Genomic DNA, 16,777 nt, shown 5'->3' with positions numbered 1-16,777 from the left:
TGATCGCCCAAAGGTCTCTAATAATAGAGAGGGTGTCAAGAGCCGGCCGGCCCAAGTCACCGGTGGGGTCATACTTGTTTCTTATATGCCGCCACTCAAAGCTCACCATCCCATCCGTTTGCGTTCAATAGTGCTAAATGTACAGTAATTTGCAATAGACTTTGTTGGATAACTAACGACTACTTTCTCAGAAGAGTGAAGTATTCTTCAAATTGTGGCGGAAACATTTCAGCTCATTAAGGTGGGCTTAGAGAATATATTAGACCACACAACCCCCTCAGATCAGCAACATCAAGGAGTTTCACAAACAAATAACTTAGGGGATTGCTTTCAAAGAATTCCTCGGCAAACTATCGCCCGAAAATAAGCTTCATTATGAATTCAAGAGGGTGGATAGAATAGAATGGCAGACTAATTCTACAACATCGTTCAAGTATCAACTGATTTTGAGCATAAATGTCTGTCGCCCTGATAATTCACTGGTCCAAGCAGCCACACATTAAAGTTGCAGTAACAGATGGAGCTTCATCCGCGCGACTGCTGAACAACAATATAAGCTCTCTTTCAGTGTGTACGTCTCGGGTCGACAAGTCGAAATGCTCCACAACTGGTGCGACACTACCTAATCTTGATGATTGCCAAGAGGCTGTACCAAGTTCATATCATGGGATCTACAAGTGGATTGGTAGCTTCATACCGTCGAAGCTTAACTGGACATCCAAACCTTCACTCTCCAGCAGTTTTGCAAGGAACGTATTGATTTTGTGGTGGTCCATCGTGTGCATCATCCCTACGATTTCAATACAAACAGTATATCTATCATTTTACACCACATTTAAGCCATAGTAATATCTCTGAGCACTTCATGCCTCTTTCATTTTCCTTAATTAGCATACCTATCTTCAAGTCTCGCCAAAAATATATGTAGATATATACATAAATGTCAGACATTGATATATACCTGTAAAGAGCGTTCGCTTCGGGCGAATTTTCCTTACTTCTTCTAGTGCCTGCCAAGTCATGTGTAGAAAAAAAAAAAGAAAAGAAAAAAAGAAGGTTTTAAGATTAAGAGAAATCTAGAGCTCTTCCTGAAGGTTAACTATAGAAATAACATCAAAGCTTCAGTATGCTTACCGCAGGCATTCCAAAATGTGTCGAACTTGATCGATCCGGTCTCAAGGCATCCTGCAAAGTACTAATCTTTGAGAAGGGTAACCCAACTACATACATGCTTGCTTCCAACTTAGAATTGAATCACAGTCTCGTTTGGAAACATAACACACATATCCCGGATTTTGATGTTTTTTTATACATGTCCACATTCTGCACGCATACATAACTAGGTTCGGGCCAGCAAAGGACACGAACGCTACCAGAATGAGAAGATCGCAGTTTTCCAGAAGTGGATACGTCTCGGCAGGGATCTCGCTTGCATCACTGCACGATGAGGTTACCCCTTTTAGCATCAATTTACATGAAGGTTGTATATTACATCAAAATACTACTGATTGAAAATTTGGTTGAAAAGGGCGAGGCATGCACCTGATGTAACAAACATCACCAATTCGAAATCCAAGAGACCGATAGCCTGGCCCATGCCAGACGGGCAACGGAGTCACCTGGTCGAAACCCAGACACACACTCATAAGCCTGAGCACATCCTTACCAAAGCAGGAGAAAAACAAATAAAAAAATAAAAACCAATAATTGTTTTGAGGGTCTCGAGCAACGAAAGAATCTCACAGAAAAATCATACCTTGAGGCCATGCACTTGGAAGGGCTCTTCACTCATGGGAATAAATTGTAGCTTTGTTACGGCTGTCCCTTTCATGATGACGGTTGTGTCCACCAAGTAGTAGTGAGATTTGGCCATTACCTTCATACAACATAGTAAGTCTTAAGTGAGAACATGCTGAACAATTCTAGCCTACGGGGAGTCGTCACCAGAATCTCACAAATGCAAATACGAAGTAAACAAACCACGGTTGCAGAAATAAATGGAATGTGGTTATATACAGTAATATAGGGTTTAGGTTGATGAACATACCGTTAAATCACGAAGACCCACATATATCGGTATATGAGGTTGTACATTATTGGTCCAATCCCGCAAATCGTCCAATCCTGCAGCGTCAAATCACCGAATCTATTGCAATAGTATAAAACGTCATGCTAATTTTACAGGACTCATCCGCGCTTCCCAACTGTGCTGATGCTTGCAATAGTCACTAGCGACCAGGTGAGATGCTCAGAGACAGAGATATCACAATAGCAAGTTCTGTCCCTTAACTGCATATGCTCAATCCACAGAGTGACTACAAGAGAGCTTCACGTTACTTACCACCGTTGGCGTCAGCATGTGCATGGGTAATAATTACCGAATCTATCTTCCTTATTCTGCACCGAATTACAGTGATGCCCACTTTAGATTGGATTCACCACCTCCATATACGAATTTGAACGACAAAAACGGTAAATGAATAAGCTTGACAAACACTGAAGATTCAACAGCTAGTCGAAATGTGTTTGCATGTATAGATGTTTTGTAGACTCTTACCCATAGTACGGAAACCATTGTAGTGCGCTGTGATAGAAGAATCTGGTAGGTACAAGAACGCTAACATGTTATGGGATGCCATAGAGACTTACAAAAAACCCTTAAAGCAAAGAGCCCTCGCAAACTGAGTCTGCATGTCAAACCAGGTCAATAAGGAAATTCCTAATATGATATGACCGACTGGCAGGTACCGACTAGGGCAAGGCTATGAGGGCAACGGAGGGAAAGGGTACAAAGGAAGGGAGAGTCGTACTTGCCAGCATCAATGAGAATATTATACAAACTTCCGTCAGGAGCCAAATACCGCACTAACAAACTGGTATTGCGGCGCCTGTTTTTGTTGCCTAACTGTGCTGCGGCCAGGCACACCTGTTTGGAGGAACCCGGCAACGCAATCAAGTATCATGAGCTCCAAGCGCTAAATTCAGTCTTCCTTGAAGAAATATTTCACCACTTATCTCTACTTCGTATACTCAACCAAGCATATAAAAGACTACCAATTCCAAATTTCCAACCACAAATTACTCAAGGGTCTGCATATGATGCACACCAACGTAAGCAAGTTTCAACACAAAATGCTCGCTGATCATGCTACCCAAAAACTCGGCTTCATTTCGCGATGTGATCCCCCTCCTACTACAACAACGGTAGTCTCAGAGTACAAGAACCCGAGCGGACTTACAGGGCAAGATTTGTCCGGGTTCGTCAAACAGCTAACTCTAGGTATGCCTTCACTAGTTCCTGTTCCCAAAAATATGATTTCCGAAGTAGTCAGCTCCCTTCCAGCCTCCTCGCTCTGAACCCCTAAGAACCCATCCACAAAGGCTCCCGACTGAAACTCTTTCTGTGCAAATAAACCAGAAAGATAAAGTCAACGTTTTCCAATAGTGAGAAAATGAAAGTAAACACACTAACAATCCCGCAAAGGAAACACCCTCACGAATGTTTGATTGTTCGTCGCAGTCCCACACATTCCACTACTATAAATTGAATCCCACCCAACAAATGCTCCAAATCTCAATTGCCAACCATTCTGCCAGGTCCCCGCCCTACCTCAGATGCGTCCGAAACCACAACTCCCGCGTCAGCCCGTATCCGTGAGCACCATGTTGCATGATGAAATAATTTAGGCCAGCACCCAGCACCCAGCAATCGATTACCACTGCGCGTGCCATTGAAACCCTGCAAGAATGGAAGCAGACACGGAGACGGAGGGACCAAACGACGAGTGCCACTGGACACCGTGTGCAGCACTGACATGGTTTTGAGAGCCGCCATGGCTTGCCCGCTACTCCCTCCTCTCCTAAAATGTAAAATGCGAGCTCCGAAGCTACCCACCTCTGCGACAATACGCATTGCCACAAAGTACCTGCCTGTCCATGTATTGGGTTGGATTGGCCTGTTCTATGCAGCGCCGGGTGGGAACAAGACCGATGCAGAAGGTATATGTTCTCGTCAGATGCTCATCTTAAGATTCATCTTGTGCATTCGTTGCTTTTCCCTCGATCTTTCAACGTGTTTCATCACCTCCACCCGATTCCCACAAAGTGATGCGTGGACGACAGCACTGTGTTGGCTCCCCACAAAACTCGGTGTCTCGTTCAAGGTTATTACAAGACATTAACAGGAAATACGTCTGGACGTTGAAAAGTGGGCATACAATGTTTTATAGTAAAAAAGAATCTTCAGCAAGGCATGGTTCTCACTCAACCATGGCGCTCGCTGCATGTGTCCAAAATGGAAGTGTAATTTTGGAGTCTTCATCTTCTGAAACACTTCCTGAGCATTTCAGACAAGATGAATCCACATGTTCAGTTATTAATGACAATAAAAGGTTGAGTCAGACCAATATTCAAATCCGCTGAGATTCTCGGGGCTTTTCGCGACTATTAAGGTTATGATGTTGTGCACTGCTCACGTAAAATGAATTTACTGGGTTGTACGACAGAACAAATGATCTCTTCTTGATCATCGCCACACAACCGAGGTGAGCAAACGAGCTCAGAGTACCAAAAAGCGCCTTGGCGCAATGTTCGATCATCGCACTTAAAGAAAACAAGTAGTCAATTCCTAGGCGACAACAAACGCTACCACATCGTTTCGAAAAATCTCGAGTCTAAGTCGGACCTACTGCTTAAACGTAAACCAGGCATGCCCAGTCTGCAGGTAAAATCTGCACACCACAATAAATCCAAACTGAGACCCCAGCTCGACATTCACTCCATGCCATTCACAATCTGAAGCCTTCACAGTTAGACGTCACCATCACAATTAGTGTACTATAGAAGTAATCTGCAAGGTCGCTCCTGGACAGGTTTGTGGGACAGCAAATTTATGTAAATGCATCGAAGACCCCAATACACTCATATTTCAAGCGCTAACCGCTTCCGTCCTACAAACTAGGACAGAAAATGCGTCCAACACGAACCCTATTGAGGCTCACAAAATGAGCCTCTCTAAGTCCGAACCCCACTGGAGGCTTTCAAGTCTGCACATCAAGAATAGCCAAGGGCACATGGTCGTGGGATAATAGAGTTCAAAATCTTCATAGCAGAATAGGACATCATGATGGTCAAGAACCATGATACAAGTTTTTACACCGAAAGCTCTGTTGAGTAACTAACTCATTTTGCAAATCTTCTTTAACAAGGGCCAGAGTTCATGAATTTAGAGACTAATGAGCATTCTGAACATTACTTAGTGCAGGCTAGAATTCTTGAGACCAAAAATTCCAATCAAAGCCACAGATGACACCCCACTATTCTAAGATGACGGAAGCAAAGATTAGGTAGTTGGCGTTTCAGCGAAGCTCCTGGTATGGAACTCCTTGTGAGGAGAGGATCTGGCACAAGCTAGAAAACATTTGGGGAGAAAACCTCCAACCATCTCTCATCTACATCGTCATTGGAAACGAGAGTCTCGTGCTGAAATGAATGGTAAATTGTATAAGGCCAGCGTTTTTGCTGCTGTTGTGTACACTTTTGCTGGCTGTGTGTGTGTAAGGCCCCTTGAAAGGGGATGAAGTGACTCCTGTCGTAGAGGGCCGTATCTTGACATTTGATCTGGACTTTCACGTAGTTAGTCATCCATGTAAAATAGTCCGCGAGGACTCCATCACAATTGGGTGTGTTCAATACTCCTGTACAAATCTTCTCGGCGTGACGCAGGGTGTAATACCCCCTTATATCATATCACGCAAGAATGCTCGAATACAATTTCAGTGTGGAAGTCGAGAGTCAAGGTCTTGCAGCAGACCGGTCATTTTTCGACGACGACGGCCCTGACCTCTTCCGCCTGAATAAGAAGTGAGGGAAGTGCTTTCCAGCCCATTCCAAATTTTCTGAGCTCTCCAGGTCCCGACACTGTGAACCACTTTCCAAGCCCACGGGCTGCCTGTCTGTAAAACACGAATAATTCTCAGGTTCAGTGTGAAAATGACCAAGTGAGACATCGCCCTCCTTCGACAGCGGCGTCCAGAGCTGGCGTCGGAACTCTCTGAGTGTTCGTCTTCGCTGCCTCAATTCATTCCGCCGCATAAGTTGCAAGACTTTTAAGTAGTTGCGACAATCATGATCCCTAGAAATGGTTCCTTCCGAGCCGTAAGCGTTGCGGTCGCTCAAAATTTCAAGAGGATGAGGAACGTTGAGGAACGCTCTCTCTGCAGACTGCAATTCCCTCGCTGGTTGTAAGGGTTTCTCATTCTTTGCCCCTGAAATTCCAACCTGGCTCGGATATCTCAAGCTGTACAAACCACTGCCTTCTGGAAGCAAGGGATGCTCAGGAGCCTGGTCCTCCTCAGGCTGCATTATCACCATCTCGCCCATGGGAGCATAGATTAACCTCTGTCATTCAGCACAATTAGGTGATTAGGAAGTCATTGCGGTGGCGCGTGTGTAAGACGAATGTCACAATTTGCATCGACGTGCACAATCAGCTGACCTCTGACTCAGACTGAGCAATCGGCTGCTCCAATGTATGAAACGACCACACAAGTAACGTACCTTAGAGTTCGCTAGTACTGCAAATCCAAAGTGGAACCGAGTTAGGCACGTTACCTGTTGAAGAAGGCACGTGTGATTACGAAATGTGCCACTGACACGCTTTAGGACAACCGTGACGTGGTCAGGATAATCACAAGCAAATGTTCGAGGAACAATATCCATGTGCATGATGATTGACCGGATATGGCTGTGCGGCAAGCCCAGATGAGCAAGCAAGTGATTTCCTCCGCACATGACACAAGGAGAGCCGAACGTGTAGACAGGTAGCATCGCAGAAACTGGTGCTGTGCTCCGAACCACAACCATGAGCGAGAGAAGCATGGCTAAACTACCTCCGAGAGAATGGCCTGTGAACTGAAGCCGGCCATTATCCCCATGCTTCTCCATATGAGCACTAATGCATGGAAGCACCTCCTCATAGAGTCTCTTCGCAGCCTCGTAAATCCCTCGATGCACCATGACTCCTGTGTTTGCCTCCTACATGACGAATCAAGGGGCAGAAAATCATACGATCGAAATCTTGATACTGGACGTAGCCCTAATCATTGAGAGTGCAATACGTAATCTGCCGTCTTCAGCATAGCCATCCAAGAGGTGACAATTTGTGAAGTGCACTTACAGGTTCAAATTGAGTTGGTTCAAATTGCAGGTTAGCTTGCCATGCCGCCAGCGTCTCCGTACCCTGATGAGAGCTAAATTATGGTGGGTGTGAGAAAAGATCTCACCACTCAATTTTCAGACTAAAGTACACTGTGGAAGCACATCTCGAAATCCGGCCACGTCCATAGGTTTCAATCGAATTTCAAACTCTTTTGAGTGAAAGAGAGGCGCTAAGTCATTCGAGATGGCCATACCTGGATACTGATGACGAGTGTGCTTGTGGCGTCATTTTCACACGCAAACCATTCGCACGGACAACCCTGCGGGAGATGCTCTGTTTCTGGTTCTTCTGCGGGAACCCTTGGCGCGGCTCTCAGGATTGAAGCTGCAGTTCTCATGTACCATGGATTCTTAGGTGAGGTATTGGACGCTCCCATGTCCTTGTCAAGAATCCCAGAATCGCCGTCACAATTCTGAGGGGCACCCACATCATCACGAAAGTCACCTTCAATTTCGTCTCCAAATGCTGATGCGTCGCTCTCTGCTTTGGAGAGAAGTAGGTCACAAGCTTGCGCATTACAGGACGCTGCTGTGGCGGCCATGGCGTAACCAGCAGCCGGGTTCAGCGACGCCATGGCCCCTTCATCTATCCTCTCTGTCCTTGCGTGAGCTTCTGTCTGATCATGCTTTCTTCCTCCAGTGTTAGATTTCATCTTTAAGTCCTGCGTGGTGGAGTCCTTGCCATTGCCCGAAGCTGGAGCAGATGCCTTCAACCCGAAGGATGACGTAACCATTCGGAAGTGGTGATGTCTGAGCAGCTTACTTGCCTGTTTCAAATCACACAAAATATCCATCAAGACATGCGAATAGCTCACGTTATTCCGATGCGATTAAACAAGATGCACATGAACAAGCAGGGAGGGTCATGAACTCTTCATCACTATGATTTCAAGATCGAACAAAAAAATTTAAAAAGGAAAGCCGTATTGGGATTCAAGCCATGTCCACTTTGGTTTGGCGATATTTCATATCATGCCAGTACATTCAGAAATGCACAGCTCGAAGTAATTGCGAGGAACAGCGAGAGTTGTGTTTTGGCCACGAAATTCTTACCTCAATGGTAGGTATTCTATACGCTAAATTGCTGATGTGTGCCATTTGCGTGATTCGCTTTCTTTCTGCAGACGGAACACGGTATAAAAACTTGGCGAAGTACTCTTTGTTGCGAGCTATTTCAGTGTGCGGCGTCACTGCTACGTTCCCAGGATCTATCGCTGACTCACTACAACAAGCTCCACAGCGTTGGCATCCACAATTCGATGGAATAAATTGGCAACTCTCGATTTGGGTCGCTGTCGTACTGGTTTCAGCGCTTTTCAGCGCCTCACGATCGAAGTTCTCCCTCTTCCAGAATGACCTCAACTTCACAAAATTCTGTATCAAGGGTCTTGACATGTGTTCAACAGGTTTTACCATCTCCATGCAAGTGTCAGCACCCTCTCCACTAGCTTCAGCTGCTAAGTCCATGAGGTTAGCCATATTGTCGACTGATTGTAAAGGCTCCGAACCATTCACGAGATACTCAAACTCTCCGTCAACATTTTCGGCTGAACCTTGCGTATCTTCGAGAAAGATCTTCGTTGCATCTACATGCTCTTGGAAGTCTATTGATCGTAGAACCTGAGAAGGCTCTCTAGACTCCTCGTCTCCTCCGAATCGGAAAAACTTAAGAGACGACGAAAAGGCTACAACAGGTTGAAATGACAACGATAGTCGGAGTCGATTTTGTGACGATGCACTAGGCGCAATTTTCTGTGCGTGATTATCAAGAAAGTTGCTGTGCAACTTATTGCCAGATGGAGGAACAGATTTAGCACCAGACTGCAATCCGGCTCTTGATCTACACGGAATCTGTGATGGTGAATGCCCCGCAATCACCTTCAAATGTCCACATCCCAAGTCTCGGCAGGACTGCGGATTGTGGAGTGTCTTACATTGTGCAAGATTCATCTCTATCTCTAACCGAACTAACTACGCCAGTCCGATGAATATTCAGCATGCATGCTCCTCCACCAGCGATTGCAATCGTGTCAAACTGCAACACCGATTCAACAAAAACACAGAACGGTTCCAATGTGAAGCTGTACAAATCGAAAAACGATTGCTAAGTTTTGGACAAATTCTGCATGATCCAACCTTATTCCAGTGGAGGGCAGGAACAAAGTGTGTGAGGCAAGTACATAAGACCTAATGAGCCTACTCAACAGTCAACATGTGGCAGCAGAAAACAAGCTTGCCCGGTGGAGATCTGCTTTTGCATCATGTGCGAAGGAATCGACTGGAAAAGCCGAGAAATCTCGTCAGAAACATACGCAAACGGGAACGTATAAACGTAGGAAAATTGTTGTTGCCATTGCTGAGAGGAGGGAGGCGTGCACGCAAGCGATGGAGCATTCTTAGTTGCCACGACTGGCCACGTCCTGCATTCAATCGACGCCATCCGTTCCCCCGTGACGCTCCTGCCCTGTATGGTCGGATGATGGGATGCTTTGGAACTGACGACAAAAGCAACAACGGAGGAGTCACAGTTCCAAATGGTTCATTCTAATCCAGCTGCCATAAGCTTTGTTCTAGACTTCTACTCTAGACCTACAGCCTAATTTCGACCCCCTTCCGTGCTGATCATCGCTTAACCGCAGCGCCGATCCATGCGGCTTATTACCGCCCAGTAAGACCCCCATCTTGTTGAAACCAGTGCTTAAGGAAAACTTGAGAGGGCAGTGCAAGTGAGAGAGAGAGCGAGAGAGAGCGAGAGCCGCACAGATGATGATGATTTTGTGCGATGCTCTACATAGGGTGCAGCTGCAGGTCACGATCCAGCAACTGTAGTGTGGAATTTGCTTAGCGGATTCTTCTCTTCCTCCCGAGCCTGTGAAACGTCGCGTTGTGGCAACACGGTCCTCCACTAGACACTTCTCCCATACTCATTGAGAGATTATTCACAATTCGTCCGTGTACCACCGCTCTGTAATCTTATTGAAAATCCACGATGACGTCACATTCTTACTCTAAGTCAAACAGTGACGGAAAACCCAAAGACAAGACGGAAGTGTGGGTTAGACAGATCAGCATCTACCACAAAATAATTCACATCCAAATATAGTAAAATGTCACAATTTCACTTTTACCGTTCCCTAAGAAGACAAATTTTCACAGACATTATATACCAGTATGCCTACTCTAAGGAATAAGAAGTGTAGAAATCAAACATGCTGTTTTGACGTTCATGCTCACATCCCATCCTTTGGAGGGAAAATCAAAAGCAAGCATCCTCAACACTGAAAAAATGTGCACTACTGTCCGCAGCTGTAACATTATAATATCTGTCTTAAGAGACAAGAATGGCTGTAGGAAGTAAATGATCAAAATCGGTCAAGTCTGACTTAAGAATCATAATGTTCAACCCATCTCGCTGGATTGTCGAATAAACCCTGAGACCATCTACAAGCAACAGATACTATCACACATCCTCCAATATTTCTGTTCTCTGGATTCACAGTTTGAATTGAATTGGACCATAATGCCTACATCTTAGCAGCAATTTCCACCAACTTTCTGAGGGTTAAATATACTAATGCTTTGGTTTCTAGTTACATGTAGAGCTGAACAGAAATCCTAATAATCTGTACCAGATTTTGGCTGGTCGGAAGTTCACCCAACTTCACATAAGACGGTGGGTCGCGACAACATCTTCTTTGATAGATGCAGCGTCTTAGTAACCAATTTCTACAACATTTGAAGTTTTCCCAGCCGGCACTTTCTCTTTCATTCCCATCAGCTCCATTATCCGAGAATCTGGAAGACCATAAAGCCTGTTCACAGATTCAGCAAATTCAACAGCAACTTCCTCTGTTATACGAGTTCCTAATTGGCCCACCACAATGGCCGCAACTCGAGCTGCCAAATACCCTATTCCTTTTAGTTCAGGGACTCCTCGAAGTAATCCATACAGTACACCTGCAGCATAAGCATCTCCAGCACCACAAGTATCTACAGGGACACAGGGTGCAGGTGGAATAAAAACTACTTCTCCTCTCAATCCAATGTATGAACCACGAGCTCCATCAGTGACAGAGACTAGTGGACAAAAATGGTTAAGGTACTTGGTGACCTGCTCCAGTGTTATATCCTCCCCAGAAGCACAAAGAGCTCGAGCTTCATCGGCATTAGCAAACAAGATGTCGGAGCTATGGCGCATAACACTCCTGAAACAAATGCTCCAACCACCATCATTAGACGACCAAACAAATACGTGAAAGACGGGCATATCCAGTCAAGAATTACAGATTTCAAGGTCCTCGTCGAAGTTCTTCAAACCACATTCCAATTTAGTATGAAGCAGTTCCGACACATAATCTCAACACGAGACTACTGCAAATAATGATGATACCGCAAAGGTCATTACCTACTTCTGCATATTACCTGAGCGCCCACTTGAATATACATACTTAAATATACATTATGAATATACTGATAATGCTGGCTCACCAAAATTGTGGTCGGTGTCGGGTTACGCAGGAGACGTCGCTGGCAGTCAATGCTACTAATACACCTTGCCGGCGTGCAGCATCGCAAGCTTGAGCAATCGCCTCAATAGTCTGACTAATTTCCCACAAATAGCCTTCCACTATCAACACTCTAGATTTAGCAATAGCACCTGCCAGTACCGGATCGAAACTCACAGTGGAAGACATTCCCTGCTCACATGATGAAGCACGTTCAAAGCTTCATCAAATGTATTAAATACACGCGACAGATACATCAACTAAGTAAATTATATTCAACCACCAAAGCCCTGAGCGAAAAGGGCTGAAGTTTTTGTACCTGGTAAGACAGCATAGTACGCTGTGCATCAGGTGAGGTCAACACAATGACTGTGCCTGTCGTGCCATTTGCGACAGGCTGAGACAAGAAACATACATTTGCCCGCTGCAGTTTGGCTCTGAACAAGCACGCCGCAAATATAGAATCAAGTTCCTGCATACATTGCTAGAATCTCACCGCTCACAATAAATATCACTCTCCCGGTAGTGCATACTTCGAGTCTGAGAGCTCATTCCTAACCCGCTATCCAATTCCATGATTCGCGACTACAAAGCAGAGATGCAGGGAACAACAGCGATCACGGACAGATTCTTACCTGTAAAAATCCCCCAAAGGGTCGCTGCCCACACTGCCAGTCATTGCAACATTCAGCGCAGGGTTCTGACTGCTGGCCATACCCAACCTAGCGAACACGACCAGGGTGTTAGAAAGAGATCCCCCTGCAGAAAGCTTGTAGTCGGAACCATCTAAAGCGCGCACCACTTTCCCTCTTTCCTCATGATTCACTACCTTCCGAGTGCCTTTCACTAATTTAAATCCTTCCAGGAATTCATCATCTACAGTGCCCGAGAAGTCGACCTGAATACAACAAAGAAACACATTCAGGCAAGGCTTGCTTGGCATCCTGTGCAATCGTCCACACTTAGTTAACAACACAGTTCGTCCGCAAAGAAAGTATTCAAGGAACGAGAGTGATCAAAAAACCAGAAATGGGAGTGAAAGTAGTAGCTACCATAGCTTGGCCGAGCCCAACCACGTCCCAACGCTCCAGAACTCTTTTAGTAGAAATGCCATGGGGTTGCTCATTTCCATTATGAGAACCGCCATTCATCTGCAAAACATGCACGAGCACATTTGAGTACCTTAGGTCGGTAAATTGAAGCTCATCATACACCAGCCAAGTGACACAGAACCGTTCCTGGAACATTATCAAAGGCACCCCTGTAGGTCCTGATAAGCTATACTCGTGGCACACTTGTACAGTGGCTATCTCGCAAGAATTAGCTAACACATAAACAGGATAGGGTGAAAGGTAGCCCGTAGGGAGACCAAAAGCTGCAAGTCACCTTCACTAACGACCAGAAATTATTCTTGGGCACATTCTACGATAGTGCAACCTAAATTATAAGATTGTAGCCAATTCTTTTACGGTATCCGACAATTCAAGAGTCAAATTTCGAGGTTGACTAGAGCGTGGAGATCGGAAGACACAAATTCATCCAATTTCTGCGTTGAGGGTATCGTCCTAACAACTAACACTGCGAGCAGAGCAACGTAGGTTCCAACATTACGGCCAAGACGCTTCTTCTTCATGCTCATGACTACGCAAGTGAAGAAGACATCAAAACAAAGAGCCCGTGGCCCGAAACCTTCATGAAGTTTTCATGACTGCTCACAATTAAGCAGAGAAAAAAAAAACGCTGACCTTCTCAAAGGTTTCAAAAATCCTGGCAGCCCACCTGACAGACAGCATTTTCCAAGCCCTTGTCAACGGCACTGCATATCGTCTTCTGACGTTGCTTGTCGCCGTTGCACGCACACGCCAGCCTCTGAATCATGAACAGAGACGGGTTGCCACCTCGAAGAAAACTTTTCCTACCCCGGGACGCGGGTCGGCTAGACCGTCTGGCACCGAACCTGGAAGACGATGAGGATGATGGAGATTTACACGAAGAGGAGGGCGAAAAGGATGATGAAGCAGCGAGACTAGAGCGCGCCAATGATCCGATGGCACCACTACTACTTTCACGTACTCTAAACGACAACACCAGTCCGAAACAAGAATTGGGTTCTAGTTCGTCAAGAGCGGCAACGCGCGTCTCTCTCGTGATGCAGCTTGAGGAGCAGCGCAACAGCACCCCTGTTGATGATAATGAAGGCAGAATGGCTGTGGCGGCCATCGGGGCCGCCGCCCTTCGCACTTCCCCTGGCGCCCACCCACTTTCACCTGCCAAATCCCCACCCCCCCCCCCTTGTCCACCCTCTCCCTCAAATTGTTCTTTCTCGACTCAAATTTCTCATTGAATACACCGGAATTCATGCACGTGGCATAAAAAAGGAGTGCTTCAGCGTAGTGGAACGGGATGAGCAAGGATCAATGCATGGCGGTGACAATGCGAAGGGGAAGCAGGGCAAAGGGGCAAAGAGGAGGAAGTGGAGGCTGGGAGGAGGAGGGAATGCTCCCGTGAGAGTAGAGGAGAACGATATGAGTGCTCTTACCTCAGGTCTCTGTTTAAAGCACTACTCCCACCCTGCCTCGGTTGATACCCTCTCATACACAGGTGTCGAAGACACTACTCAAGACTTCGCCGCAATTGAAAACGGGAGTGTTTGTGGGTCTAGGGAGGGGGTGGACGACATGTTTGCATGGGTTGCATAAAGGGGGACGGGCAGGGAAGAGGGCGGAAAGAGCGGGCGAAAGGAGCATCCCGGATTTGGGCATCGCTTCACGTGAGGACGATGCCCCCGGTCTGGACCTGGCAAAACCCCCCCCCCCCCCCCCCCCAGCCCTGATTCCCATTGCGTGGTGGGGGTTCCTAGAGTGCCCCCCCCCGTCCCCGTCCCATCTGGAGATGGCCTATGTGCCTCCTTCGGAATCTATGTTTGGATGGATGTTAGGGTGGATGAATTGATAGATGAATGTATTTTGGTCGCTGGATGGGTAGATGGATGATAGTTTCCTTCGCACCGGTGGGGGGTGCCATCTGGCGGTAGCCCAACACGGACTGTTCATTCCGAGTTCACTTCCAACCTCGAATACATCCTCCTCCTCTTTTTCTGTTTTAAAATTTTTAAAACTAAGATATTAGCACATCGTGTGTTTGACCAATAAATTTCGGTTATGAAATGTATTTTCCTCTTATATTTATCTGTGTGATTTTATGTGTGTGTTTGTGTGTAAACAGCACTGAGAATCATGAAACAACAGTAGATTTTAATTGTTGATGACTTTGAAATGACAGTGTAAATCTAGATTCACAAATTATTTGTAATTGTTACGCATTTAACATGATTTTTTACTTTATTTAGAGTAAAATAATAACTCTATAAGCATATATTAGAAAAAATTCACTATGTATTCAGACTTTAGAAAATAATATTGTATTTTATTTTAGAAGTAAAATCAAATTGTAAAAAAGAAATATTCTGAATTAGAAATACTATAAGATTTTTATAATAATTTAATTATAAATGAATTATTAAATTAGATTGAAAAAATTAAAAACTTATAAGATTAGTAAAAAGAATTAATTTTAAAAAAAATTCTATAAATTTTTTTATAAGATTCTAAGGACTTTAATTTTCAATGAAGTAATTAAAATATATGCATCAATTTACAAATTCTTTATAGACATTAATATTAAATTTTATCTTTAAATAATTAGAAATAATAAACATAATAATATAACAATAATATTTTAAGGGACATTATAGAGGGATATCACCCACATGTTAATTGGACATTACTTACTAATATTGATATCTCTTCTATACAAAAATACTAAAATTATTTATTTTCTTATCAAATATAATTTTCACCTACTAAATCTATTACTCTTACTTATATTGCTCTCACTCTTAATTATCATTGCTAGTAACATCTACTAATGTTAAAATTTGGATACTAATATTATCTAATAGATTTTCTATTTTAATATCATCTATTAGATTCTATACAGTATTATCATATTTTAAAGTTGGAATTTGTACACCAATATCATTCACTTGAGATTACACACTAATATCATTTAATGGATGTTGTAGATTAATATTATATGTTACAAATATCTTATCTATATCCTGTTATAATTAATCTACTTCCACTTATAGAAAACATCATCATTTTGCTCTCAATGGTATCTCCAAATTGTTTCTTGACAATAGGTGAGCTTTTGTGTAGGTTCCCACATTGTATTGTGGATAGAACAATCTTTCCAGATGACTTTGTATTGAAGTTGTGGATGTTGTTGTGTTGTAACACAACTATACGATGAAAATATAATTAAAAATAAATCTCTAATTAATATTTAATCATCTTGATTCAATAGTAATTCAAGACATTTTAACATGGTTTTTATAAAAGCTTCTTAGTTTATTTTCTTGTCTTAATAGTAAGTAGATTAAAGGTTGTTTGATAATTTTATCTTCTAGATTATAGAATTTCTTTTACTACCTTAAAAAGACCATAAATTAGTAAAAATAGGATAGAAGATATAAATAATTAATATGGTTGACACTAGGCTCAAGTTGAAGGTAGGATTAGGCTAAAAAAATCCTAGGATAGATTGGATTGATATTCAAGGGTTGACTATTTGTGGAACATGATTGAAATCAGACCTCCAACAACTAAAATAGCTACTTAGAGTAAAATAGGAGATTATTTGAAGATTAATAATTGAGATTTGTGAGCCTAATATTAGAAATATAAGCCATGTTTTTATAGGATTTGGAATGACTTTACAATTCTTGTTCAAAATTAGGATTTGTATTAGTAACTTGGGATTTACATAATATAATTAAAGCTAATACTCTTAACTAGTTTGTGCAATTGGTGTCACATCTATAGTTCAAAATTTAATAGTGCTTAGTTAATTGAATGTGCTAAATTTTTGTAAAATTTTGTGTTAATCTAATGGTGCAATTGAGAGATATATGGGTTTTGGTACAAGAAGATATTGGAAGTTGGTAGTTTGAGGTTGGGTAGAATTTCTATAATATCTTGAGATGTAATAAT

At 43.6% G+C, this 16,777-nt stretch overlaps 3 protein-coding genes across 8 annotated transcripts; all 3 read right to left on the bottom strand.

Moving 5' to 3' along the window:
- Positions 1 to 338: 338 nt before the first annotated feature.
- LOC112272730 (putative hydrolase C777.06c) lies at positions 339 to 4,996 on the bottom strand. The gene is made up of 12 exons (XM_024500790.3): positions 3,611 to 4,996; positions 3,240 to 3,401; positions 2,811 to 2,926; positions 2,558 to 2,599; positions 2,342 to 2,397; positions 2,048 to 2,124; positions 1,757 to 1,876; positions 1,543 to 1,619; positions 1,374 to 1,437; positions 1,135 to 1,185; positions 962 to 1,010; positions 339 to 790 (listed from the first exon to the last, which is right to left on the bottom strand). The coding sequence occupies exons 1-12, from the start codon at positions 3,911 to 3,913 to the stop codon at positions 672 to 674; spliced, it is 1,236 nt and encodes a 411-aa protein (XP_024356558.1). The 5' UTR covers positions 3,914 to 4,996; the 3' UTR covers positions 339 to 671.
- An 83-nt stretch (positions 4,997 to 5,079) lies between these two features.
- Positions 5,080 to 9,518, bottom strand: LOC112272704 (phospholipase A1 PLIP2, chloroplastic). 2 transcript variants are annotated; one of them, XM_024500748.3, is made up of 5 exons: positions 8,272 to 9,518; positions 7,413 to 7,985; positions 7,178 to 7,240; positions 6,613 to 7,035; positions 5,080 to 6,399 (listed from the first exon to the last, which is right to left on the bottom strand). In XM_024500748.3, the coding sequence occupies exons 1-5, from the start codon at positions 9,166 to 9,168 to the stop codon at positions 5,794 to 5,796; spliced, it is 2,562 nt and encodes an 853-aa protein (XP_024356516.1). In that variant the 5' UTR covers positions 9,169 to 9,518; the 3' UTR covers positions 5,080 to 5,793. The 2 variants fall into 2 exon arrangements, with proteins under 2 accessions (XP_024356516.1, XP_073388281.1); XM_073532180.2 differs by having other exon boundaries at positions 6,559 to 7,035; positions 8,272 to 9,399.
- Positions 9,519 to 10,497: 979 nt separating this feature from the next.
- Positions 10,498 to 14,229, bottom strand: LOC112272717 (uncharacterized). 5 transcript variants are annotated; one of them, XM_090256344.1, is made up of 7 exons: positions 13,503 to 14,229; positions 12,776 to 12,874; positions 12,359 to 12,621; positions 12,043 to 12,160; positions 11,707 to 11,915; positions 11,330 to 11,423; positions 10,498 to 11,030 (listed from the first exon to the last, which is right to left on the bottom strand). In XM_090256344.1, exons 1-7 carry the CDS (start codon positions 13,941 to 13,943, stop codon positions 10,809 to 10,811), a joined length of 1,446 nt encoding a protein of 481 aa, XP_090112470.1. In that variant the 5' UTR covers positions 13,944 to 14,229; the 3' UTR covers positions 10,498 to 10,808. The 5 variants fall into 5 exon arrangements, with proteins under 5 accessions (XP_090112470.1, XP_090112471.1, XP_024356546.1 ...); XM_090256345.1 differs by having other exon boundaries at positions 10,498 to 11,013; XM_024500778.3 differs by having other exon boundaries at positions 10,498 to 11,423; positions 13,469 to 14,229.
- Positions 14,230 to 16,777: the final 2,548 nt, after the last annotated feature.

Source organism: Physcomitrium patens, chromosome 2, assembly GCF_059467195.1.
Source record: "Physcomitrium patens ecotype Gransden chromosome 2, ASM5946719v1, whole genome shotgun sequence".
In the NCBI taxonomy this organism is placed as follows: domain Eukaryota; kingdom Viridiplantae; phylum Streptophyta; class Bryopsida; order Funariales; family Funariaceae; genus Physcomitrium; species Physcomitrium patens.
This window is presented reverse-complemented; position numbering and strand designations above follow the sequence as displayed.

Bases quoted from the DNA above. Each gene is read 5' to 3' on its own strand.
- LOC112272730 (XM_024500790.3), bottom strand. From the start codon at position 3,913: ATGCGTATTGTCGCAGAGGTGGGTAGCTTCGGAGCTCGCATTTTACAT. The intron at 3,402-3,610 runs GTAGGGCGGGGA...TTATTTGCACAG, and splicing joins TGGTTTCGGACGCATCTGAG to AAAGAGTTTCAGTCGGGAGC. The intron at 1,186-1,373 runs GTAGCGTTCGTG...AGTACTTTGCAG, and splicing joins ACTGCGATCTTCTCATTCTG to GATGCCTTGAGACCGGATCG.
- LOC112272704 (XM_073532180.2), bottom strand. From the start codon at position 9,168: ATGAATCTTGCACAATGTAAGACACTCCACAATCCGCAGTCCTGCCGA. The intron at 7,986-8,271 runs GTAAGAATTTCG...GATTTGAAACAG, and splicing joins ATAGAATACCTACCATTGAG to GCAAGTAAGCTGCTCAGACA. The intron at 7,036-7,177 runs GTAAGTGCACTT...TTCGTCATGTAG, and splicing joins AACCAACTCAATTTGAACCT to GAGGCAAACACAGGAGTCAT.
- LOC112272717 (XM_024500758.3), bottom strand. From the start codon at position 13,943: ATGGCCGCCACAGCCATTCTGCCTTCATTATCATCAACAGGGGTGCTG. The intron at 11,916-12,042 runs GTACAAAAACTT...TCATGTGAGCAG, and splicing joins GTACTATGCTGTCTTACCAG to GGAATGTCTTCCACTGTGAG. The intron at 11,424-11,706 runs GTGAGCCAGCAT...CATTTGTTTCAG, and splicing joins CGACACCGACCACAATTTTG to GAGTGTTATGCGCCATAGCT.